We start from the raw sequence: 25,369 nt of genomic DNA on the forward strand, positions 1-25,369 counted from the left end.
GTATTCTTTTTTGTAGTTGCTTTTTAATTAACACAGCAGACCGAATCATCAGGGTTTATGATGGCAGGGAAATCTTAACCTGTGGGAGAGATGGAGAGCCTGAGCCCATGCAGAAGTTACAGGATTTGGTAAACAGGTATGTCTGTCCCCCAGCCTGGAAGAATATGGGATGGTTCATGAGTCGGGCTCAGGTTCCAGTGATGCCTGTGTCTTTCTTCCTTTGTCCTTTAGGACGCCATGGAAGAAGTGTTGTTTTTCGGGGGACGGAGAATACATAGTGGCAGGCTCCGCCCGGCAGCATGCCTTGTATATCTGGGAGAAGAGCATCGGCAACCTGGTGAAGATTCTGCACGGGACCAGAGGAGAGCTGCTCTTGGATGTAGCTGTGAGTAGGAGGAGAGGTTTTCGTTGTTGCTTGTAAAGAAAATCTTGGATCCATTTTTAGGACTGTTTTTCTTTTCTTCATTAAAATTTAGTGGCATCCTGTTCGACCCATCATAGCATCCATTTCTAGTGGAGTAGTATCTATCTGGGCACAAAATCAAGTAGTAAGTATGCTTCTGGTTTAATTGCTTTGAAACTAAATAGACTTTTATTAAAGAATCTCAGAAGTAGTAAGCTAACGTTGCCTTATTTATTTGTATGTGATCCACATTGCCTACTTAAGTTGTTTCATTGCATACAGTTTTGCTGAACTTTTTTTTTTTTCTCTAGACAGTTTAGTGATTCTTTTATTTTTCACATTTTTCCAGTTGTACAACATTGTTTTATAATACTTGTGGAGGTTTAAGAGGCTTTGCCTTATTTTGATGGAAAGGGTTTGTTCTAAAGCTGATTTACTAGCTCTGTTTTGTCTCCACTTTTTTGGGGGGGTCGGTAGGGTGTATGTATTTGGGAGCCCCACCCCACCGGTTGCTTGGGGGTCGCTCCTGGTGATGCTCAGGGGTCCATGAGCTCAAAAGGGCTACAGGTCTTGGAGCTCTGGCTCTGTCCCACTCCTATCTTCATTTGGAGGGAGAAAGTCAAGTGTCTTTCTGCAATATTTTTTTATTCCTTAGATCTGAGAGATACGTTTATGTTTCTTACTTTCATCTGAGTTTCTGGTTTTTTTTTGTTTTGTTGTTTAGAGCCACACTCGACTATATGCAGTACTCTGGGGATTGATCCTGGGTTGTCTGTATTCAAGGCGAGCACCCTACCCCCTGCATTCTCTGGCTCTTAGTTTTTCTTCTGTGTCTTGTTTTTATCTTTAACACCTTTAATTACATGTATAGTGGGGCTGGAGCGATAGCATAAGGGCTGGAGCGATAGCACAGCGGTAGGGCGTTTGCCTTGCACGCAGCCAACATGGCCGACCCGAGTTCGATTCCTCCGCCCCTCTCGGAGAGCCCGGCAAGCTACCGAGAGTATTCGATATGCTAGACACAGTAACAACAAAGTCTCCAATGGAGACGTTACTGGGCCCGCTCGAGCAAATGTATAGTGGTATAATAAGAAAAAGTTAGTGGTTTACTTCAGCGTTGCATCTTCAAAGATTAAAGAAGACATTTTTATATTTTGATTTTTGAGCCATACCTGCTGATGTCCAGAGGGTACTCATGGCTTGGTGTTCTAAGTTGTTCCTTGCAGTGCTCCGGGACCATGTGGTGCTAGGGATCTACCCAGGCCTTCTGTGTCCCAGCCCATTAAGATATCTCTGTGGGCCTAACAAGACAGTTATTTGTGGAAGAAATATAGTTAGTAACTTGAAGTTTAATATAGCAACTGTGTTAAGCAAATGAAACCTATGAATATTTCATTTTTATTACCTGCCACCTTTTCTCAGAATTCTAAATTTCAGGCTTAAATCTTTCATTTATATAATGTCTGGATTATAGACTGTTGTTTCCATATGGTTAAATGTCTGTTTTATTTGTGGTATAGGAAAATTGGAGTGCATTTGCTCCAGATTTCAAAGAGTTGGATGAAAATGTAGAATATGAAGAAAGGGAATCAGAATTTGATATTGAAGATGAAGATAAGAGTGAGCCTGAGCAGACAGGTAATATTTCACAGTTGCAAATTAATTTAATTAAATTAATTTCTCTTAAATTTATTTATTCTTGTGTCACATTTTTTTTCCTTGGGGCCACACCTGGTGGTGCTCAGGGTTGACTCCTGGCTCTGTTCTCAGAGATCACTCTTGGTGATTGCTGGGATCATATGGGGTACCAGGGGTTGAACCAGGTTGGCAGCTGCAAGGAAAGTACCCTGCCCCTGCCTTTTTTTTTTTTGTAAATATTATCACTCTGACCCTTGTGACTTTTTTAAATGAAGCTTCACAATTTTGAGCTTTGAGAGTCTTCAGTGACTTAAAGGCTTACTTTGGGTATCACAAGAATTCAGGTAGCTCTCAGTGTGCTCCTCTCTTATTTCATTTCATGATTAAATGAGGTATCTCACAGCATGTAGTGAGACACCCATGTCCTGTCGACCACCTTCCCTCAGGACCTCACCCGCGCGCGCGCACACACACACACACACACACACACACACTCACACACAGACATTGAGACAAACTGCCTCAGGCAAAAAGCTTGTTCTCATTTTTTATTTTTCTTTTTAAATTTACAGTATTATTAATAATAGGGTTTCATGCATAAAACGATCCAGCACCATACTCTCCACCAGTGTCCTCTCTCCCCCCAAAATATTTCTTTCTTAAACTTCAACTTTCTCACTTGTCTGTAGGATGGTAATAGTATCTGCTCTTGGGGAGTAACGGAGATCACTTCTGGCAAGCATTTAGTGTAGAGCCAGGCCATAATGAGCGTGTTATTTTACGTTATGGTTATCATCATACACATGGATTTTTTCCAAATTTTTTTCTTTGGTTTTTGGGGCACACCCTGAGATTCTTCTGACTCTTTGTTTAGGGGCTATTCCTAGTGGGCTTGGGGGAACCCTATGGGGTGCTGGGGATAGAACCTGGCTTGGTCTAGTGCAAGGCCAGCACCCTACCCACTCTGTTCCATCATTCTGGCCCTGATTTTTTTCCTTGAATTGTTGTGGGGCTTCTTCTGATGCTGCTGGGCGCCACCTGGACAAGCCACATCTGAGAGTAGATTCTTGGGGCCTTGTGTATGCAAGTCATGTGCTGTACCTCTTGAACCACACCCAGCCCTTCACTGTTAGGTTTCTCTTCTGAATAGGAAGCTCCTTAAGCAATGATTGTGACTTTCTGCCTCTGGTGTCTTACACAGGGCTTTACATCAAATAGGACTTGTTGTGTATGATGTTTAGTTTGCCCATTTGGCACCATCAGTGAATATCATTGACTGCTGGGTCACTTGATGGTGCTTGGAATTGGGGAATTAATTGGGATTGAGATTCTTTCCAGCCTGAAAGTGCTGGTCCTTGCTTCCTTGATACCAGGTGATTTAATGCCTAATGTATTCTTCAAGACCACTAGGGAAGCAGAGGTTCTGTATCCATTGGCCTTGTTGGACTGTCACACCTTCCCACACTGCACCCAAATTTGTTAGTCCATCCATCTCCTTAGCATAGTGTGTGTAAGCCTTGCTAACTGTTAAGTGGGTTGAAATGATCCCTTAAGTCTGTCTTGCCAGTTAGACTGTGAACCTTTTGTAGAGGGACCAGTTCAGTATATTGTGGAAATTCAGTACTTGCTTGTCTGATGATTAAAATGTTTAGTTTTTAGTGTTTAGTTTTTTTTTATCTTTGTTCCTACTGCATTCCATTATGAAAATTGTCAATCTGTACCCAAAAATAGTCTTCTACTTCTGTCCTTACCTTACTGTCTGTTCTGCAGGGGCAGATGCTGCTGAGGATGAAGAAGTGGACGTTACCAGTGTGGACCCAATCGCTGCCTTCTGTAGCAGGTGAGGACTGCCAGAGATGCCCTAGGGATGCCCCCCCTCAGCCTCTGCTTATTCAGTCAGAGAGAGCTCTGTTGGTGTGGTGTACAAGAATCCTTCCCTTCTCAAAATCCGTCAGAAATGAGCATCATTCATTGATACCACTGTTTTTTACTATGGATTTTACTATTCATCTCAGACTTCCTTTTACTCTTGTTTCTCTTAAAGTTCTAGATCCCTGCCTGTTGCTTATGGCTACTATAGGTGATTTTGCCCAAGAGGAAGGGTTCATGGTTTAAGCAACTGTCTCCTCTTTTTTCCAATCCCTTGTCTGACCCTGTTCCAAATAGTGATGAAGAGCTGGAAGATTCAAAGGCTCTATTATATTTACCCATTGCCCCTGAGGTAGAAGACCCAGAAGAAAATCCTTATGGCCCTCCGCCAGATGCGGTCCAAACCTCCTTGATGGATGAAGGGGCCAGTTCAGAGAAGAAGAGGCAGTCTTCAGCAGATGGCTCCCAGCCACCCAAGAAGAAACCCAAAACAACCAATATCGAACTTCAAGGAGTACCAAATGATGGTAAGAGCTGTTGTCTGCGAACGTGCTTTCATTCTCCAGCTACCACTGTCTACCTGATAGTTTCCTGTTTGGGTGATTAGGGAGGCTGAAGTTTTCCCTTGACTCTGTTTGGGTGCCATCTGCTTTCATTTCTCTTTCCCTTTTTTTTTAAGTTTTTGGGCCACACCCAATGGTGCTCAGAGCTCACTCCTGGCTTTTCACTCAGGGATCACTTCTACACAGGTCAGCGATCATATAGGGTGCTGGGGATAGAACCCGGTCAGCTGTGTGCTTTCTCTCCAGCCCCCACCTTTTTAAAGTGGGGAAGTTCTGCCTTTTACTTCTTCTTCTTTTTTTTTTAAATATAGGAGTATTGCTATTTATCTGCCTTTTACTGCTGTCCCTAAAATGAACACGTTCATATTTTCTGACTTCTGCCTCAGAGTTTGTTTCTGCCATTCTTTTCTCTTTCCCCATAGTGTGATGTTATTGAGTGTTAATGTGCTTTTCACACTTGAACAATCTTTTTTTTTTTTCCTTTACAATAAAGTAATAAGACTCTGGAAGTCGTGTGTGTGTGTGTGTGTGTGTGTGTGTGTGTGTGTGTGTGTGTGAGAGAGAGAGAGAGAGAGAGAGAGAGAACACATCTGGAAGTCTTGTTATCGTGTGTGTGTGTGTGTGTGTGTGTGTGTGTATGCACTGATGAACAGCTTACAATTTTTAACCAAGTAAAATTCAGTTATTTAGACATTGCTCCTACTGGTGCTCAGGGTTTATTCTTGGCTCTGTGCTCAGTGATCACACCTGGTGGCGCTCAGGCACCATGCTGGGGATTTGAACTGCTTGCAAGACAAGTGCCTTAATTCCCCGGTACTATCTCTTGAGCCTGCTTTTGCTAATTTTTATATCAACTCTGAAAGTTTCTTTACTGTCAAACAGAAAAGAAAATTGAGGGGGCCAGAGAGATAATATAGGCGTTGAATCACCTGCCTTGCATGCAGCGAACCCTGGTTCAGTCTGCAGCACCACACCTCTGAGCACTGCCAGGTGTGACCCAACTCTCTACGCCCACGTGCGCCCCCTTCCCAGCCCCCCAAAAGAGAAAATTGACTATCCTTTTTGGTTACATTCTGGCATACATGTCTGACTCCTGTCTTGCTGTGATTATCCATACCAGTGATTCTTTGCACTCCCTTTTCAATCCGGAGCTTCTGGCCTGGTGTGAACCCTGTAGGCCACATGTGTCCTTGGGCCAAGCAGCTGTTTTTCACTTAGTGACCATTTTTTCATAGTTTTCTGTTTCTGGGCTTAGCTTTTGCCCACACCAGGTGGTGCAAGGGGCACACTCTGGCCCTGCTGGGGGTTGCTCCTGGCAGCGTGATGTGCTGGGGACTGAACGTGGCCTTTCAGCCAACAAGGCTTGTGCCCAGCCCTTTGCGTTCGCGCTCCAGCCCCCTCCTGATAGTTTTACAACGAAAGGGCAAAGAAACCTCTGTCCTGGGGTGTGAGGGCACGCCTCTGCTCAGGGAAGGTGCCATGCGTGTGCTCGGGTGGTGTGTGGAGTCCTTTCTGTGCCTCTCCTTTTACAGAAGTCCATCCACTACTGGGTGTGAAGGGGGATGGCAAATCCAAGAAGAAGCAAGCAGGCCGGCCTAAAGGATCAAAAGGTAAAGAGAAAGATTCTCCATTTAAACCGAAACTCTACAAAGGGGACAGAGGTTTACCTCTGGAAGGATCAGCGAAGGGTAAAGTGCAGGCGGAACTCAGCCAGCCCTTGACAGGTAAGGACACATTGGAAGCGCTGTCTGGCTTGCTTCGTGGCCTTGCTTTGTGCAGCCCCCGACTCCATTGAACTGCAGCCTTCCTTCCTTCCCTCCCCCTTTCCCCACTGGCAGGCACTCTCGTTTTAAGCTGCCGCCAAAGGCTGCAGTAGCCAGATTTGGCTTGATTCAGTGACTCTTAACCTTGGATCTGTGAATAGGTTTCTAGGGATGTACATTCTCCTGATGTTATAGGCAAATACTCCATGAATAATTTTGTAAGGAATATGCCCGTAACACTCATCCGATTCCTGTAGATATCTAAGATCCCCGGGAGAATAATAATCTCTGATTTAATTCTTTTTTGGGGGGCTTTAGGACCATACTTGGTTGTGCTTAGGACTTACTCCTGCTCTGTGCTCATGGATAACTCCTGGCAGTACTCAGGAGACAAAGGGACTATATCAAATTCTAGTTAGTAACATGGAAAGCAAGCACCTTACCCATTGTACTAAACTCCAGTCCTGAGTCTTGATGTGACTTCTTCATGCCTAGACCTCGATATCTATTGAGTTTTCTGACTTTTATATAAATGAGGGAATATTATTGGGAATATAGACTTTTTTTAATATATATGATAAGTGCTGTGACTATTAGCTAAATGATAATATTGCTTGGATAACATTAATCGAATTAGAGTTTATTTATGGAAATGTTGAATTTGGGAAAATCTTTTGTCTGACATGTGTAAGTACGATTTTAGTTTACGTAATACATTTAAGGTTTTGTGGCTGGGCAAGTAGACTCAGAAGCAGTGCTGATTAAATGTGTCTCTTTCCTCTTAAAATTCTAATGTAGATGTGTTAATCCAGATGCGATGATGGGAACTAGCATGAGAAACAGTTCCTTGTTCAAGTTGTAGTTAGTTCACTTTAGGCATTGTCACCATGAATTCTCTGCTATACACAAGCAGAAACAGACTCGGCTACTCCTCGATTTGAGTATTCCGTCTCAGACCAGCCACATTAGACTAGAATCTCAGTCGTCTCCACGTTCTGTCCGCCTCAGACCATGCCCGTGTTTTCACAGACGCCTAGAAGCGTCTTTCTTGGGCATTGCGAAGAAAGATGGCAGATGAGCTATGGCCTGTATATATGTAAATAGAAGTGATCCCTTTGTAACCCACTTCTTGGACAAACTCATGCCATTTTTCTGAAGAACTTCAAGGCTTGTGTGTGTGTGTGTGTGTGTGTGTGTGTGTCTGTGTGAGTCACACTTGCCATGCTTCCAGGACTCAAACCAGGGTTCCAGGACTCAAACCAGGATGCCCAGAAGCAAAGCATGCGCTCCAGCCCTTTGAGTCATCTCCCTGCTCTGAAATGACTTAAAGCTGAAGTAGACTCCCCTCGCCCAAGGAGATGGACTATTTCAGGATGATTTTGTTGTTGTTGTTGTTTTTGTTTTGGGGTCACCTCCAGCAATGCTCGTGGTTACTCCTGGCTCTGCACTCAGGAATTTCTACTGGCAGTGCTCGAGGCACTATGTGGGATGCCAGGGACGGAACCCGGGTTAGCCATATGTAAGGCAAGCTTTACCCTACCTGCTGTCCTATCGCTCCAACCCTGTTTCAGGATAATTTAAAATTCAGCTAAACATTCAATTCATTGAGTTTTCTAGCTTCTTCAAAACTTGTATATAATTAATTGTTTTTAAAGAATAACTGTATAGTTTTTTTTTTAAAAAAAAAAAAACCTCAAACATTCACAGTGGCTTGCTTTTTTTCCTATTTGGGGCCACACCCGGCAGTGCTTATATGTGGGGCCAGGTTTCAATCCAGGGTCAGTCAGCTGCATGCGAGACATGTGCCTTACCCACTATGACTGTGCCCCTACAATTGGTTTTTCAAGCACACCTTCTTCTGTAATACAGTGATTTCAGCTTTTCATTGTCTTGGCGTGCCCACCCACAGCAGCTGTCTGCTGTTTCTCAAATTGGGTTTTTGTCAAAGGTAGTTGGCAGTGCTGCTGGGTTTTACAGCTCAGAGTAGACTTTTGGTGGGGTTTCTCAGTTATGCTTCAGAAATGTCTAAGTGAGAGTCAGAACCAAAATGTGGGAAAGTTTACTCTGCCCTTATTCATTAACATTCTCAACATACCCGACAGTTTGCAGTGGGATTTCGAGCTCATAGCAAGAGTGGATAGATGCTCTTGTCAGAGGTCTGTTAGAAGCTCAGAGCTATGTCTGGTTTCTTCCATTCCCTTTGCTGACAGGGTGCCGGTCTCAGAGAATCTGTGTCTTGGATTAGTGGGGTCCTTCACCCTGGATTTTTTTTCTTTCCCCCCATCTGTTATTTCTGTTAGACACTTGAGTTTTCAGCTTCAGAGGCAGTGTTTTCATGGCTTCACCCTTACCTGGGCGGGAGGAGCCTGGGTCCCAGGGCCAGGGCACTAGTTTCCTCACCACACAGATGCAGCATCTGCCTGGGCTCCTGCACATCCCCTCCAGCCTCTCATGAAGCCCACACGGTCACTCTGTGACAACGCATTCTTCCCTCTCTTCTCTTTTCTTCTTTGGTCTTGGTCCTTTGACCTTTTCTTGAGTGGAGCCTCCACACTGAAACGGCAGGTAAAACTCCCAGGGATTCTGAGGAGCAGGATTGCTAATAAGCTCAGCAGGTCCACTATGACTTGGACCCAAACGGAAGAAGAATGTATCCACTTTGTCCATCCCCTGCACTGTGCCTTGCCCTTGCCAAGGCTGCGGGGTCGGGGCAGAGTGGTGGCAGTGGGGAGCTGAGTGATTAGATAAGCCCATCAGTGGCCTGCCTCAAGATGACTTGGAGCATCTGAGTGGGAGTCCTTGGTTATTTTTGGTGAGTGCCAGTCTCCTTGGTGTGAGGTGATATCTCTTTGTTTGGATTTGCATTTCCTAATGGATGGAGCGATAGCACAGGGGGTAGGGCGTTTGCCTTGCACGCAGCCAACATGGCAGACCCGAGTTCCTATTTCTCCGCCCCTCTTGGAGAGCCCGGCAAGCTACCGAGAGTATCTCGCCTGCACGGCAAAGCCTGGCAAGCTCCCCGTGGCGTATTCGATATGCCAAACACAGTAACAACAAGTCTCGCAATGGAGACATTACTGGGCCCACTTGACAAAATAGATGAACAATGGGAGGACAGTGACAGTGACATTGAGTGATAATAGAACGTGTTTTCATAGGCCTTTTGGCCATTTGTTTTTTCTTTGAGGATGTTTCTGTTCATCTCTTTTCCCCATTTTTTTTTAATGTATTGGTTGTTTTTTTCCCTCTTATAAAGTTCTACCATTGCTCTATGGATATTAGCCCTTTATCAGATGAGTGGTGGACAAATAATTTCTCCCAGCCTGTGGTCTGTCTTTGTATTCTAGACATCATTTCCCTTGAGGCGCAGATGCTTCTTAATCTAGTCCCATTGTGGGTTTTTTAATATATATATGTATACATATATGTATATATATATAATTTTTGTTCTCACTTGCTTGATCATTGGCAGTTCATCCTTAAAGATGCCTGTAGCTTGAATGTCATAAAGAGTCCTGCCGATGTTTTCCTTTGTACCTTATGGATTCACATCTAATGTTGAGTTTTTTTTTAATCCATTTTGATTTGATTTGATTTTTTTGCATGGCAATAGGAAGAGGTCTGAGTTCATTTTTTTTGAATGTGACTAACCAGTTTTCCCAGCACCAGTTATTGAAGAGGCTTTCCTTGATCCATTTTACATTTTTTGCTCCTTTAGTAAAGATTAATTGACCAAATGGGGTTATATCTCTGGGTTTTTATTCTATTCCATTGATTTTAGGGTCTGTCTTTATTCCAGTACTGTGCTTTTTTAAATTATTGCTTTGTAGTATCGTTTGAAGTTGGAAAGTGATGCCTCTCATCTTTTTCCCAAGGATTGCTTTGACTCTTCAGAGAGCTTTATTGTTCCATATGAATTTCAGGAGTGTTTGATCTATTTCTTTGAAAAATGTCATGGGTATCTTTATAGGAACTGCATTGAATCTGTACAGTGCTTTGAGGGGTAATGTCATTTGATGATACTAATCCTCCCACTCCATGAGTGGGGGGATGTGTTTTCATTTCCTTGTATCTTAAATTTCTTTAAGAAGTGTTGTTTTTGTATAGGTCTTTCACCTCTTTGGTTAAGCTGATTCCTAGGTACTTGATTTCTGAGGCACGGTTGTGAATGGGATTTGCTAGTATTTTGTTGAGGATCTTTTCATCTATGTCATCAGGGATATGGTTTGTAATTCTCTTTGTTTGTGGTGTCTCTGCTTTTGGTGTCAGGGTAATGTTTGCTTCATGGAAACTGGGAGTGTTTCTTAAAGTTCCTGAAAGCCTGAAAATGATTGGCAGTAGGTCTTCTGTAAAGGTTTGAAAGATCTCGCTAGTGAATCCATCTGGGCCTGGACTTTTGTTTTTGGGGAGATTTCTGATTACCTTTTCAATTCCTTTGATAGCCGTTGGCCTATTCAGGTGTTCTATATCTTCTTGGTTAAGCCTTGGATGGTTATAGGAGTTTCTAGGAATTCATCTGTTTCTTCTAGTTTCTCTTATCTCATGGAATTCAGATTTTCAGAGTAATTGCTGATGATCCTTTGAATTTCCGTGGTATCTGTTGGGATTCCGCACCCTCCACCCCTTCATTTCAGCTTAGGCTTATTAACATTCTTTTTCTTTGTGAGTCTTGCTAGTGGTTTATTTCATTTATTCATTTTTTGCTTTTTGGGTCGCATGCATTAATGCTCAGGGGTTCCTCCTGGGTCTGCACTCAGGAATTACTCCTGGCAGCACTCGGGGGGACCATATGGTATGTCGGGGATCGAACCTGGGTCAGCTGTGTGCAAGGCAAATGCCCTACCAGCTGTACTATTGCTCCAGCCCCACTAGTGGTTTATTGATCTTGTTTATTTTTCCCACAGAACCAGATCTTAATTTCATTAATATTTTGGTTTTTTTAGAATTCCAATTAATTTATGCTCTTAACTTTATTATTTTCTTTTTCCTGCTTTAGGTTCCTTTTGTGGGTCATTTTCCAGTTTCTTAAGCTGTGAAGTCAAATTATTTATATGGCTCCTTTCTTCCTTCCTGATGAGTGCTATAAGCTTTCCTCTTAGTACCACTTTTGCTGGGTTGCACAAATTCTGTGTTTTTATTCTTGTTTGTTTCCAGGAATCTTTTGATTTCCTCTCTGGTCCATTGGTTGTTCAGTAGTAGGGTATTTAATTTTCTTGAAGTTTGAATTTTTTCTGTTGCTGTTTGTGATTAATTTCTATTTTTTGATAGTTGGTGTAAGAAATGGTGTGATTCATGTCATCTTTGTGGAGGTATGTTTTGTGACCCAGGATGTGGTTTATTTGGAGAATGTCCTGTGTGCATTGGAGAAAATGTGTATTTGACCTTTGAAAAGTCCTACATATACATATATATATATATATATATATATATATATTAAACCTCTTTTATTTCTTCCTCCAAGGCTTTTTTTTTCTTTTTTGTGGCTGAATTTTAGTCTTGTTGATCTATCAACAGAGCTATGGTGACAGAGCTATGTTGAGGTCTCAAACTACTATTGTGCTGCTATCAGTGTTTTCCTTTATGTCTGGAGCAGTCGTTTTAAGTATCTTGCTGGACCCTCAATGGGTGTATGAGTTCTTCCTGACCTACATATAGATTCCTTGGTTATTAAAAAAATGTTCCTCTTTTAACTTTTTTTAAGCCTGAAGTCATGGTTGTTAATACAAGTATGGACACCCTGGCCTTTTTATGGGGACTGTTTGCTTGAAACACCATCTTTGAACCATTGACTTTGAGTCTTTTTGACTTACTCCAACTGTGTTTATTGTAGGCAGCAGAAAGTTGGATTCAGTTTTCTAATCTATCCTGCAACTCTGTGTCTCTTTTCTTTTTTGGTGTTGTTTTGCTTTTTGGGTCACACCTGGTGATGCACAGGGGTTGCTCCTGACTCTGCACTCAGGGATTACTCCTGGCGGTGTTCAGGGGACCAAATGGGATACTGGGAATCGAACCCGGGTTGGCTGTGTGCAAGGCAAGTGCCCTACCGACTCTGCTATTGCTCTAGTTCCCCCCCCCTTTAAATTAATTAATTTTTAATGTGATGCTCAGGGTTTACTCCTGACCCAGCACTTAGGCATGACTCCTTGTGCTGCTTGGGGAACCATATGGGCTGCTGGGATCAAACGTAGGTTGGCCGTGTGGAAGGCAGACGCCCTCCCAGCTGTACTGTCAGAGTTCCACCCCAACTCTGTCTCCTTAGTAGTGTATTTAGTCCAGAGACATTAAGTGACACTGTTATCATGGAATTTTTCTTCCATCCTCCTGTAGAAGTTACCAAACTTCTTTGTGACATTTTGTTCATTTATTTTGAGTTTTTCCCCCATCTTCTGTTCCAGTCGGGAGGTTTTCTGTAACTCATCTTTGAGCTTGCTGTTTCTGAGTTTTTATTTTACCCGCCACACTCTTTAGTTTTGTCATTTCTGCTTGTAAGTTTTCTCATTTTGCCCTCATCTCCACTTGTGTTTTATTGTCTCTCCATTCCATTGTTCCTTACACATCCTCAACATTTCCTCTCTGAACTCCTTATCAGAGAGGTTTTGTAACTGGCTGAGTCTTCAGGGCTACCTTTGTGGCTCTTCTGGTGTGTCATGTGGCTTGAAGACTGGAGTTAGGATATCAGTGTGTGCTCACTGTGAGATATGAAGAAATTAAGTAACGGCGATGGCATTTGCAGCCATGGCTTTGCAGGGGTCCTAACCTTGGAGACAAAATGGTGGGTGGCTCCTGAGTACTGCTTCCTAACACTGGGTTCCAGTGGGCGCACTGCTCAGATTCTTGGGATCAGGGCTTGGGGGGAGCCAAGCTGGGTGGCTGGCAGGCTCCCCTTTTTGCAGGGCCCTGACTTGGAGAATGAAATGATTGGTAGCTTCTGAGTACTTCTGATAGACAGGGCTCCAGCGGACATGCTCAGACTCTTGAGACCTATTCTTATTTTTTTTTTTTTTGAGAAATACTGTTTTCCCACCGACAGTGAATGAGGGTTCCTTTTCAGAATATTCCCTCCAAAACTGTCTCCAGTTTTGTCTTGGGGGGGTTTGTGTGGGTTGGAGGGGTCATGATGGCCACACTTAGTGGTACTCAAGGGCTATTCCTAGCTTTGGTTGAGGGTTACTCCTGGTGGTGCTTGGGGGCTATAAGTGATGCCAGGGAACAAACTGGGGTTGGCCAGTGCAAGGCAGATGCTTTACCCCCTATACTGTGTCTCTGGCCCATCCAGTGTGTTTGTATATGCTGTTTTCCCTTGTGTGACGATATCTCATTGTCATTTCGACTTCAGTTTCCCTAATAAGTGATGATGAGAACCTGTTGAGCTTTGTTAGTGCCTTCTGTATCTTGGATATTACCCTTTTATCTGATGTATTGTGTGGAAATATTTTCTCCCATGTAGAAAGACAGGTTTTTATTTTAGCCAATCCTTTTTGCTGTGGAAAAACTTTAAAATATGATGTGTATAGTCCCATTAGTTCACTTATTTTGTTATCTTCGTCAAACTCTTCACATTATTGAAAACCTCTCTGAGCTCCATAACCTGGAATGTCCTTGCTATGTTTTCCTCAGTGCATTTTATGGATTCTAGTCTAAAGTGTCAGCATATGTGGTGCTAGACGCCAAACCAGAGCCATCTGGTTGCAAGACCAGTGCCTTACCTCCCTTTCTCTCCAGCCCTCATTTTTTGGCTTATGGCTATCCAATTTTTGTCGGTGGGCATACATATAATCCACACAAGTTGCATATATGTTACATGTATTTGTGGGGTGGGAGTGAGTTGGGCCATCTGGCCTTGCATGGGGCTTATTCCTGGCTCTGGTTCAGGAATCACTTCTGGTTGTGCTGATGGACCATATGCAGTGCTGAGGGACCTAACTGGGGTCAGCTGCATGTAAAGCAAAGAATTTTAACACCCTTTCCTATCTCTGGGCATTAAAAAACGTTTTATTGCCAGTTTTCGTCTATACAAATTAAAAGAAGTTAAAAGCAAAACTTATTAACAGGTACTTTTCTAACTTGAGTGATGGATGATGTTTTTTTTTTTAACCATTTTACCTACCAGTGGCATGTTTCCCCATTCTAATTGACAACTGGGAGGTTTTTCTTCACCTTGTTCTCTTTTTACACTTCGTAGTTAATAATTCCCAGCAGCCCTTTTAAGGATGCCCCTCAGAGGCTGAACAGCTGCTATGGAGTCATCAGGGAAGTGTGTCTTTGATTTTACTGTTTAGGAGTTTGTTTACCGATCACTTAGGCATGTAGGAATGCGGTCAGTAGTTGTCATTCCCATTTCATCATTTGGGGCTTTCTCAGGCAGCAGGGCTGGAAAGGACTTGGTGCTCATTTTTAATCATTTAGTGAGCAGGCTGATACATGAAAGACTGAAAGATACTATAGCCTAGAATTCCCCCTCCCCCCCTCATTTAACAGACTGCTTGGATTATAAAGTAGTATTTATTATACATTGGGGAAGGGTTAGCGGTCTAGAAAATGTGAGAAACAGATCAATATGCATTATTCTGCACCCGCAGGGCTGTACTAAGAGAAGTATTAGGTTAGAGGTTGGGGGTCTGGATGATTTGTAAAGTAATTGGGATTGAATTCGATTATTACTTTCAGGGGGGAATTTCATAGCCCATGTATGCTTGGAATGTGCCATCCAGCATCCATTAGTACTTCTGTTCTTGTAATATGAAATTGGTGCTAAAAGTTTTTTTTTCTTCTTCTTGATCACTCTTCAGCAGGAGGAGCAATCTCAGAACTGTTATGAAGACACTTGATGTTTCCTTGCTCTTCTCTGCTTTGCCATCGTGTGGCCTTTGGACACTGGTCAGTCATTTGCGTCTGACTCTGATTTAAAACAAAGGCCTCTGTGCAGGAGGTGGAAGGAGTGAATTTTCTGTTTGAATGAAGAAGTGAATTATGGAAGAAGATACACGTCCCTTCCCCTTCAAGCATAGTCCAAATAGGCTCTCAGGAATGAGGATTTGTGAAGACGTCATCGAATGGGAGTTTGACTCACTTAGACACTGATGCTTAGTTACATTGCTGGAGAAAGATCCCTGTTTTTGCTCATCAGACTTGATTATGCCCAGCATCATTTTGGCCTGTCATTTCCTATCTCCTGTTTGCTTCCGTCCTCAGTGTATATCCTCGAGTGACCGGTTCTTATCTGAAACTTTGCTTCCCGCAGCCTAGGAAACTTCTATTGGTATTCTTCCAGTTTTAAACTTCCCCTCTCACCAGATTCCTCCTCTGTATCTATATTGTGTATGAAAGGTGGGCAGAAAAGAAAGCGCTTGGAAGATTTCACATTTTCAGAAAGCTAAGACAGCCTTCCTCTTCCTAACTTGCCCATTTTGCTCAAGAGGACGGGCGGGAGGAGGGGCAGGGTTTGTCCTTGTTTTCCTTTCTTTGCATGTTTCCCTCTGGTGTTGGTTTTTTCCCCGTAATCATGGCTTCTGAAGATAGCTGTAGATCTGTCTCCAGCAAAGAATCATCACGATTGCTTGACCCGTGCTGGCTTCCAGAGCTGGAACCAAGCCAGTTCTCAGCAAGCTTCTTTGTTATTATTTTTTTAAATTGGGGTGGGAAATCTATGCAAGGACTAAAGTAAAACTGTCCAAAATCAAAGCAGCAGCAGCAGCAACAACAGTTCAAATCAAAGATCAAGACAAGAAATTTTGCCATTGCTTGTGAGCCCCGTGAGTCTTCACGTTGTCCCTTTTACTCTCCGTGCTCCTTTCTCCAGACCCCACGTTTCCAGCCACTTCCTTTCTGTGAAAGGTTGCCTAGCTTTGAAGACACTTTAATTTTTACCTTTTGCTTTTCCCGTTCCTTCCCTAAGAAGTAGCAGCAGGTGGGATGGACCTGGACCTTAGGTGTTTGAAATTCTCCAAACGCCCTGAGGAAGGACGCCAGGGCCGGAAGGGGCTCGCCAAGCCTCGGCGTAGGCTTGCACCGGCGGGACGTGCTCAGCCAGGGCCCGTTTGCACAGGCCAGCGAGACACTGTGCTTATTGTGGAACGAGGCAGTGGGCCGTGCTCCGGCGGGCAGCTCAACTAGCCGATTGATTGCCTTTGGGATTTTAGGGTAGAAATCAACGAACACATCAGGATGACCCTCCTTCCCTCCCATCCGTAGAACTCAAAAGAAGCTGAAGTAAAGCTTCCCATCAGCCCACTGGCTGAGGTTGGTTTGCTGGGTTTCGTTTCGCAGGTCCTCTTTCCATTCCGTTCCTCTGAACGCCACACCGCCTGGCACGTGTACTGCAGAGGTTTCTGCCTTACTCCATGTGCACAGCAGTTGGGTGCCCTGTGCATTTGGACATTCACTGCCCCATCCGTCTCCTGAGCTGGCCCCGAGAATAGAGGGCATGCCCTGGTAGCTGGGCCCTGGCCGCAGCGCCTGATCCTTATTTATGCTTTGGAAATTTTTCTCAGCTTCTAAGGCCTCTTCATTTCAGTTTGAATTTCTCCATTTGTACAATATATGCTTGTTCATTCCCCTCTCATCACATCTGCCTCCCCTCCCTGTTTTGTTTTTTAATGTTCTGTAGTTTTGTACGAGATGAGACTTAGCCTTGAGTACTTCTTGCTGAGCTTTAATGCTTTGTAAATAAAATCGGATGTTTATTAAAGTGGAAGTGTAAAATGTGTGTTTGTAAATACTGATGACTTCTGAAACTCACCAGCCACTTAACTTTGTTTGCACCATGGGAAAAGCACCTTCTGGGTCAACCTGATACTTTCTTTCTGAGTAGAACTGGAAAGGATGGTGGGCAAGGTAGCCTGTATGTCTCATCCAGACAGTGTTACAAAGAAACCATTAAAGCCAAAAGCTGGGTGTAAGGGCCAGGGGAGCTGGCTCAGAAAGTGCACGCAGGAGCTCATGGTGCCCCGAGCACCAGTCAGGAGAGGCGCCCTCCACCCCCAATAACTTGATTTATTTATTTTGCCTTTTGGGTCACACCTGGCGATGCACAGGGGTTACTCCTGGCTCTGCACTCAGGAATAACCCCTGGCGGTGCTCAGGGGACCATATGAGATGCTGGGAATCGAACCCAGGTTGGCCGCGTGCAAGGGAAACGCCCTACTTGCTGTGCTATTGCTCTAGCTCCCCCCCCCCCCCCAACAACTTTAAACTGAAAAGATCATCTCAGAGCATTTTCTCTCCACAGAATCTCACACTCCGCATATTTGGGAGAGGCCAGAGGGAAAATAAGTCCCTTAGGCTCTTCTGCCTTCCTGAGTTTCCTTAGTGTTAGTCCTCCTAAAATCCCCACTAATGACTTGCCCCCAGAATAAATAGCTTTAAAATTGGTTGAATTGCTTATTGTCTGTTAAACAGTATTTTATAAAGCCTTTTTTAATCACTAAAGCTTTGTTGCACTGTGACAAAGAATTTGTCTTTGACATCACAGCTGTTTCATAGCAACCCTGACCACAGGTGCCTCTGAGGCACAGGAGACGCTTACGCCTCCCTTGGGGTCCCTGGAACGGGCTGTGCCGCATGAGGAGCTCTGACCACTGATGAACACTTCAGTTTTAGAAGGGCTCCTGGCTTTTGTCTTTGTGGGTTTTCATTTGCTGCAAGTCGTTTCCTGAGGACAGTGATGCATATTTTAACTGTACTCACCTGGGTGTGTCATGGGATGCTCAGCTGTCCTTCCTGAAGCAGGGTGGCTGTTTCTGTTTGCAGCAAGAAGAGTCATTTGCCTCCCAGGCCAGCTCTCTTGATCATTTTCTCGAAGGTTAAGGAACACTTAGAGCTCATCATAACTTAAATTCATTTCTCCTTTTTAGACTTAGTATTTGATTCCCCATTTGGCCAAATTTAGCTGGTTGTTTTGAAACTAATACACTGAGATCTCCCCATTTGGAAGGGAAAGAAAAAGGGTGAAGGAGGGCCCAGCCTCTGTGGGACTTTGAGAATCCACTGTAGAAGACTGCATTTTTGTCTTCCCATGAGATGGATTTAAATTTATTAAAAAGGAAGTGAAAAGAATGAAAATGGTAAAACGGTCCTTAAACAGGAAACTGCAGCTTTGTGACTTGACTACCTGGGGCCTCATCTTAGCTGCAGGACAGGGCGGCATTGTGGAGCTGCTCTGATGGGCCAACGTTGCATTGCCCACTTGGCTTCTCACCTGGGGTGTTGGCTGAGGAGGTGAAGTGACTGCTGAGCACGATGACGCCTCTGGCCTTGCCTTTCCTCCTTGGGGTTCTGGCTTGGACCTTCCGTCCGTCTTTGGTTGCAACTTCACCGAAGATGATGGCCATCCCTGAGGAGCTGCAGGAGGCTGTGGGGAGAGTGATTATCAATACCACCACCTGCAGTGTCACCTGCGGCTTGGGCTACAAGGAGGAGACCGTCTGCGAGGTGGGCCCTGACGGAGTGAGACGCAAGTGCAAGACACAACGCCTGCAGTGCCTGACCAGCTGGATCTGTGGGATGCTGCATTTCACCCTGCTCACCGGGAGGCGCTTTCAGCTGAGCTGTGTGAGTGCTGCTGACATCCTGGAGGACGGCCAGGAGGTGTACCGCTTCACCTGGAGGCTCGCTCGGGGCATCATCTCCACCGAGGACGAGGTCTTCAGGCCCCTCCGCGTCAGCTCCTACTCTGTGAGATTCTACTCTCTGCGGGAGTATGACTCTGGCACCTACCGCTGTGACGTGCAACTCTTAAGAAACTTGAAACTGGTCAAGAGGCTCTACTTTGGGCTGAGGGTTCTGCCCCGGCACTTGGTGGACCTAAATTTTCATCGATCCCTTACCGAGAATCAGAAGTTAATAGACGAGGGTCTAGAAGTGAACCTGGACAACTTTTCCAGGCCTTCCCGGCCCCCGTGGAAGCGGAAAGTGGCTGTTGCCGTGGGCCTAGGTGTCCCCATCGGTGTGGCTGTGGGCGTGTTGCTGATCTTGACCCTCTGCAGGTGGCTCAGAAGCAGCGAGGACCTGGGGTCTGGCCAGCCCGGGACCTGAGCGGCCGAAAGCTCAGGAAGCCAAGCGAGCTTAGCGGCGATCTGGCCACCTGGTCATGGCTGACTCAGGGGAGACTCCCACAACAATGGCTGAGGTCAAAGAAGTGGAAAGGTGGCTAAGGGGGAGCTCGGGCACGATCATGATGACTTCCTGCGGTGACAAACATCTCCTGATCACTCCTGTCTCCTAGCTTGCCTGCAGGCCTCTCCCCTGCTGCTGGGGAGAGCTGTTTTCTAAACTTGCATCTGTTTTCCACCGTTTTTAATGTGGGTATTGCCCCACCTCCACCCACCTTCTGAGCAGATAATTGTGTAGGATAGTGTGCCTTTTTTTTCCCTAATGAAAATGTTTTTTATTTCTCTTCAATAAAATTAATTCACAGTAGCTAAGTGAAATCTGACTCCTTTCTGCTTTTTCGCTTGATTCCTTGTCATCTTTTCAATTGCCCTGTAATCAACCCGGATTTCCTTCTCAGCTTCTTAGACTGGACTTGGAACATGTAACTTTGTGGGGTGCGTGCATACTCCCCTGCGTAGCGGGTGTGGGAGTGGGATAGGGAAGGTGCTTTGGGGCAGTGGGCTGAGGAGAGTGGTGGAAGAAAGAGGCATTGTGGTGTAGGCAAACTTTGTGCATGAAAAGCTACCATTGACAATGTTGTAAAATTGTAAATCACCATCGCTAAAATACCTTTTCAAGTTTGAAAAGCTCTTAAAATGCAAAATTATGAATCATTTTGAGTTCTTCCCCAGACCTAATCAGAGTTAACATTTTGTGTTATTTATTCCCAGGAAATATATTTTAGCAATAATATGCTTGTTTTTTTGTATTTAATATAGAATGTTTCTGGATAAACACAATAACACAATAGGGTTTTAATCGTGTGGGAGGAAAATAAATATTCATGACTATATACTAGATATAAACAGATGCTGACTCTTGGTGATAGAATTATAAAGTAGTTATACTTTGTTGAGAAAGCTTTAAAATCATGTATAGTGAATACTGATTTAGTCATTAGGGGGGGAAAAAGTAGAATTTGAGAGACAGAACCATATTACAGATATGTTTCAAAATAAGGTTTTCTTGTCATGATTTCCCCTACCCTCAAACCACTTCTTTTTCTTCTCACTCTTTTTGTTTTTTGTTTTGTTTCTGGGCCACATTCAGTGATACTCAGGGGTCTGTGCTCAGGGATCATTCCTGATAGTGCTCAGAGGGACCATAGGATGCTGGGGATTGAACCCTGGTTGGCTGCATGCAAGGCCAGCGCCCTATCCACTGTACTATCTCTCTGGCGCCCTCACTCTTCTAGAGACAGGTCTTTGTAGATTCTGCTGTCTTGAGACATTGAGAGTTTTCAACACATTTAAGGAAAGAAGGTTAGTATTAGCAGGGGAGGGAGCTGATGCTGGTGGGGGTCCCCATGTGATTTATATGAGCGGGGAGGAGAGAGATGACAGCTTTCTCTCTATGCGCCTCTGCCGTCCTGCAAACAGCTGGGAAACGTAGGAGTGATAGAGTCTGCTTCGAGCCTTGCTCTTAAGGAGAGGAGAGAGAAGAGGGCTTCTCTGGAGTGGAGAGAGAACCCCATATACATCCCAGCCATGAAAGTATGAAAGTGCATGTCTCAAGAGGGGGACGTGGGTGTCATATGCTTGGGCACCATGTACCCAGGCAACGCATGCATGCGTACGACACGTATGCTTGGCAGCACATACGCGTACGTCTTTTGTTCTATGTTGGCGCTCATAGGGTTTCTCCCGAGCTGCCCAAGGGTCCCATAAGTCTGTTGTTAGGGTGGTTGCCAAGAGGGTAGAGTTGGCAATAGTTGATAGTCTTTGATATTCCTTTCCTGGCCTGTGTTCCTGCTGGAGCTTCTCTCAGAGGGGGGGTGGGGGTGGGTCTAGCCTTCTCCTAGTCTGTGTTGGGGCCAGATGAAGGTCTTATCAGGCCTTAGTTCCTGTGTCCACAGAGTCTTGGCAGCTGTAGGGCTATTGACAGAGTAAATCTCATCTCTTGATTTTATTATGCCCCAGTAGCTCACTGCCAGAGGGCTCCCCTAACTCCTTGCCTGCCTACCTGCCTGCCTCACAGCCATCAACCCTGGATGCATCACCCAAAGAACCTGAAGATGATGATGGCCCTGCAGTGGCACAGGTGGATGGAGAGGATGATGCTGCATCCACCCCTATTCCCACCCCCACCCACGGGACAAGCAGAGGGATCAGTAAGGTCTCTGCAAGAGCGAACAGAAGGAACAGAGAGACAACACTGAGGAATAACAAGCGTTTCGAGGTCTGGGAGGGATGAACTCTACAGGAGTCTAGGGTGACAACATGGGCTAAGAGAATGAACATTGTGCTAGAGAGAGAGTGTAGCAGGGACAATCTCCATACAGTTCCCCAAGCATCATCTGGGACACTCCTGAGCATAGGGGTCAGGAGTAGCCACTTAGAAAGCCAAGTGTGGTCAAAAAGAGATTATATAAATTTAAAAACATTATTTGGGACTACAGCAGTCTGATACAGTAATAGTAGGGTCACTCAATATGCCAGCAATATTTTTAACGACCACCAGGTGGCATAGTAGTTTGTCAAAACTAAAAGTAATTTATACTAGCAATGCTAAAATAAATCTACAGAATAGAAAGCCAAGAAAGAGGCCCACATAAATATAGCTGTAAATATAGCCAGTGATATACCTTTATACCCTTCACCAGGTAAGTGAAAGTAATGGAGAGAGTTTTTACGACGAGAGTCTTTATAACAGATAGTGCTGGAGTATCTGAAAATCCAAATGCATAAAACTGAATTTATGCACAAATCTTACACCCTTCAGAAAAGTTCAAAGTGGATTGATCACTATAGAACTTCTAGGAAGAAGGTAACAGGAAGAAATTGACCTCATATTTCGTGATGGCTTTGTAGAAAAGACACCTTAGGCTGGAATCATCAGATTAAAAGCTGAGCTAGAGAGATAGTACAGCAGATAGGGCACTGGCCTTGCATTCAGCTGACCTGGGTTTGATTCTTGGAATCCCATATGGTCCCCTGTGTACCATCAAGAATAATTTCTGAGCACAGAGCCAGGAATTACTGAGCACAGAGTTACTAAGTGCTCCCTCCCCCCAAAATAAAAACTCCAAAAGATAAGCTGGACGTTATTAAATTTTTTTTTGCTCTCAATGATAAGAAAATGAAAAGATAAGACTGGGAGAAAATATTTGCAAAATAGTTAACTAATACAGAATTTATCCAAAATTAGATTATGAAATCTTAAAATTCAATAAGAAAACAAATCATTTTTTAAACCTTTTAATTGAATCGCTGTGAGATAGACCCTTATAAAGCTATTCATGAAAAGAAAAACAAACCAAAAATCATTTAAAAAATTGAGTAACAAGCTGGAGAGAGCTCAATGGTTGCATCAGTCCTTGGCACTGAATAGTCTCCTAAGCACTGCCGGGAACAAGCCCCTGCAAAGAGCAAGGAGCAGTTCTTGAACACTGTGTATGTGACTCCAAAAACAAAATATTGAGTCAAAGACCTTAGAAGTAATTTTCATCATGAAATATATACAGATGGGAAATAAACAGGATGCATCACACTACGTCATTAGAGAAATGAAAAATTAAAGCAATAATGAGATATCACTAGAAACACAGTTGCCCCCCCAAATCCTGAACATGAAAAACACCAAATGTTGGTGACGATGCAGAGAAGGAACTCCCAGTCATTGATATTGAAATGTAAAATGGGGCAGCTTCTGTGGAAAACAGCTTGGTGATGTCTTCCAGAAACTAAACACACAGCATGAAGCAGCAATTGCAACTCCTTACTGTTGGCCCAGCAGAACTAAAAATGCCAGCACAAATAGAAGCCCACGTGTGGAGGCACCAAAGATGTCCTTCAGTGTAAAAGTGGATGAACTTACACATTCCAACAATGGGACAGTATTTGGCACTAAAAACTAAATTAGAAGAAAGGGCCAGGAAAATAGCTCAAGTGGTGGGTGTATATAATGTGTGTAAGGGTCTGGGTTTGCTACCCAGCCCTAAAGGGGCCTGAGAACCAACCAGGCTGAACACAAAGGCCACATGGGCCGAGCTCTGCCATGAGTGGCTCTGTGACCTCTGAGCACCGCGGCCGATTGTAGCCCCTGTTCAAAACAACATCAACAATTTTTAAGCCACACGTGCATGCACGCGCGCGCGCACACACACACACACACACAACATGGAGGAAACGCATCATTAAGAGAAAAAGGACCATTTGAAAATAACTGCTTACGGCATATTACTCTAATATAATATTCTTTTTTCTTTGTTTTTTGGCTTTTTGGGTCACACCCAGCGATGCACAGGGGTTACTCCTGGCTCATGCACTCAGGAATTACTCCTGGCTGTGCTGGGGGACCATATGGGATGCTGGGAATTGAACCCGGGTTGGCCGTGTGCAAGGCAAACGCTCTACCCACTGTGCTATCACTCCAGCCGCTCTGATAAAATACTCTGGGAAAGGAAGAACTATAGAAACAAAAAAAGATGAGTTGATTGCAAGGGACAGGGACTGTTAAGTTGAAGTTGCAGAGCACAGGTGATCCTGAGGGCGGCAATGGAACTACTCTGTGCAGTGCCCAGATGATGGTTACAAACCAGTATACATTTGTACAAACCATCAAATGTATGACATTAAGACTGAACTCTAATGGAAGCTGTGGACGTGTGTGATTATAGTGTGTCGTTACAGCTTCACCAGTGGTAGCAGAAGTATTACTCTGATGGGGAACATGGATGATAGAAAGCGATGGACATGTGGGGGCAGGACATGCAGGGCCCACGCTGCGTCTTCCTGTCGGTTTTACTCTGAACCTAGAACTGCTGTACTAAAGAGTCACATTAAATAAATTAAAAATACCAACTTGTATGTAGGTTTGTTTTTTCAGTTGCGGGATCACTTTCAAATGGTGTTTTGGGACCAATGCCACACCCAGTGCCACAGATCAGTGGCTACACCAGGGGCATGTGGTGCCAGAGATCAAACCCAGGATCTGACATGTACACAGAGTATATGTTTTACTTCTCGACCTATTTCTCTGGCCCTTCCTTTAAAATTTCTTTTAGTTTTTCAGTACCGGTTACTATCCCATTATTGGAATGGAGCAGTTTATCCATTTTGTATGCTGACATTCTCAGTCCTAAAATGGGATTTTCAGATACAAGAAATCAGTTCTTGACTTCTATAAGTATGAAAGTGTTTTATGATCTTAGTCTATGCACCTTGGCTAAAGAGTATAGGAATATGTGGGCAATTTTTTCCCTATTAAAACTTTAGCCCAGACCCTAAATAGGTAAGATGAAGCATTTTAATTAGACAGCATTATATCAGAATTAGGGCTGGAGCGATGGCACAGCGGGTAGGGCGTTTGCTTTGCACGCGACCAACTTGGCCGACCCGAGTTCCATTCCTCAGCCCCTCTTGGAGAGCTTGGCAAGCTACCAAGAGTAGCTTGCCCGCTGGGCAAAGCCTGGCAAGCTACCCATGACGTATTCGATACGCCAAACACAGTAAGTATTCGATATACCAAACACAGTAACAACAAGTCTCACAATGGAGACGTTACTGGGCCCGCTCGAGCAAATCAAAATGAACCATGGGAGGACAGTGCATATCAGAATTACTTTGTGGTCATAACAATGGCAGTAAACAAAACATGTTCCTGCCCACAGGAGAACAGGTACAAAGTCATTTTCTCAGGGAAGGAGCAGAAGACAAAGAGGAACAGAGAAAAGAAAACTTTTTCAGTTAAGAATTTTATTTAGACATCAAGGGTTTGCCTATCTTCCAGTGGAAATTGGGAAGTCAGCCTGTGCTAAAAGGCCTGTTAGTGCTCCTTTTGACCTACTCCTCTCTCCTTCCCAAGCCACTGAGCATTGCAGTGTGCCTGGCTTCTGTCTCTTTGACTCCCACCCCACATCCTCCTCCTGCAATTCCTCTTTCTCCTGAAATATCTCCTCCTACTCCACCTCCTCCAACTTCTCTTCCTCCAACTCTCCTCCAACTCTGCTTTGAACTCCCCCCTAAAATTCCTCCTCAAACTTC

General features: G+C 44.2%; 2 protein-coding genes across 4 annotated transcripts in view; both read left to right on the top strand.

Annotated features, from left to right (window-relative positions):
- RBBP5 (RB binding protein 5, histone lysine methyltransferase complex subunit) overlaps window positions 1-16,923 on the top strand; it is a 35,269-nt gene extending 18,346 nt beyond the window's left edge. Inside the window, exons 7-14 of one of the 3 annotated variants that reach the window (XM_056119172.1) lie at window positions 17-136; window positions 232-385; window positions 477-548; window positions 1,924-2,041; window positions 3,812-3,881; window positions 4,208-4,437; window positions 6,006-6,197; window positions 15,026-16,923. In XM_056119172.1, coding sequence (XP_055975147.1) covers window positions 17-136; window positions 232-385; window positions 477-548; window positions 1,924-2,041; window positions 3,812-3,881; window positions 4,208-4,437; window positions 6,006-6,197; window positions 15,026-15,054 — 985 coding nt within the window. In that variant the 3' untranslated portion in view covers window positions 15,055-16,923. Of the gene's footprint in view, window positions 1-16; window positions 137-231; window positions 386-476; window positions 549-1,923; window positions 2,042-3,811; window positions 3,882-4,207; window positions 4,438-6,005; window positions 6,198-14,418; window positions 14,460-15,025 lie in introns of those variants that run through there. The other 2 variants (XM_056119173.1, XM_056119174.1) reach the window with 2 other exon arrangements.
- A 1,550-nt stretch (window positions 16,924-18,473) lies between these two features.
- Window positions 18,474-19,268, top strand: TMEM81 (transmembrane protein 81). The gene has a single exon (XM_056118815.1). The coding sequence runs from the start codon at window positions 18,474-18,476 to the stop codon at window positions 19,266-19,268; it is 795 nt and encodes a 264-aa protein (XP_055974790.1).
- The last annotated feature ends 6,101 nt before the right edge of the window (window positions 19,269-25,369 follow it).

The sequence above is a fragment of the Sorex fumeus genome, unplaced genomic scaffold, assembly GCF_029834395.1.
Source record: "Sorex fumeus unplaced genomic scaffold, SorFum_2.1 ptg000039l, whole genome shotgun sequence".
Lineage (NCBI taxonomy): Eukaryota > Metazoa > Chordata > Mammalia > Eulipotyphla > Soricidae > Sorex > Sorex fumeus.

Coding starts and splice junctions, on each gene's coding strand:
- TMEM81 (XM_056118815.1), top strand. CDS start 18,474: ATGACGCCTCTGGCCTTGCCTTTCCTCCTTGGGGTTCTGGCTTGGACC.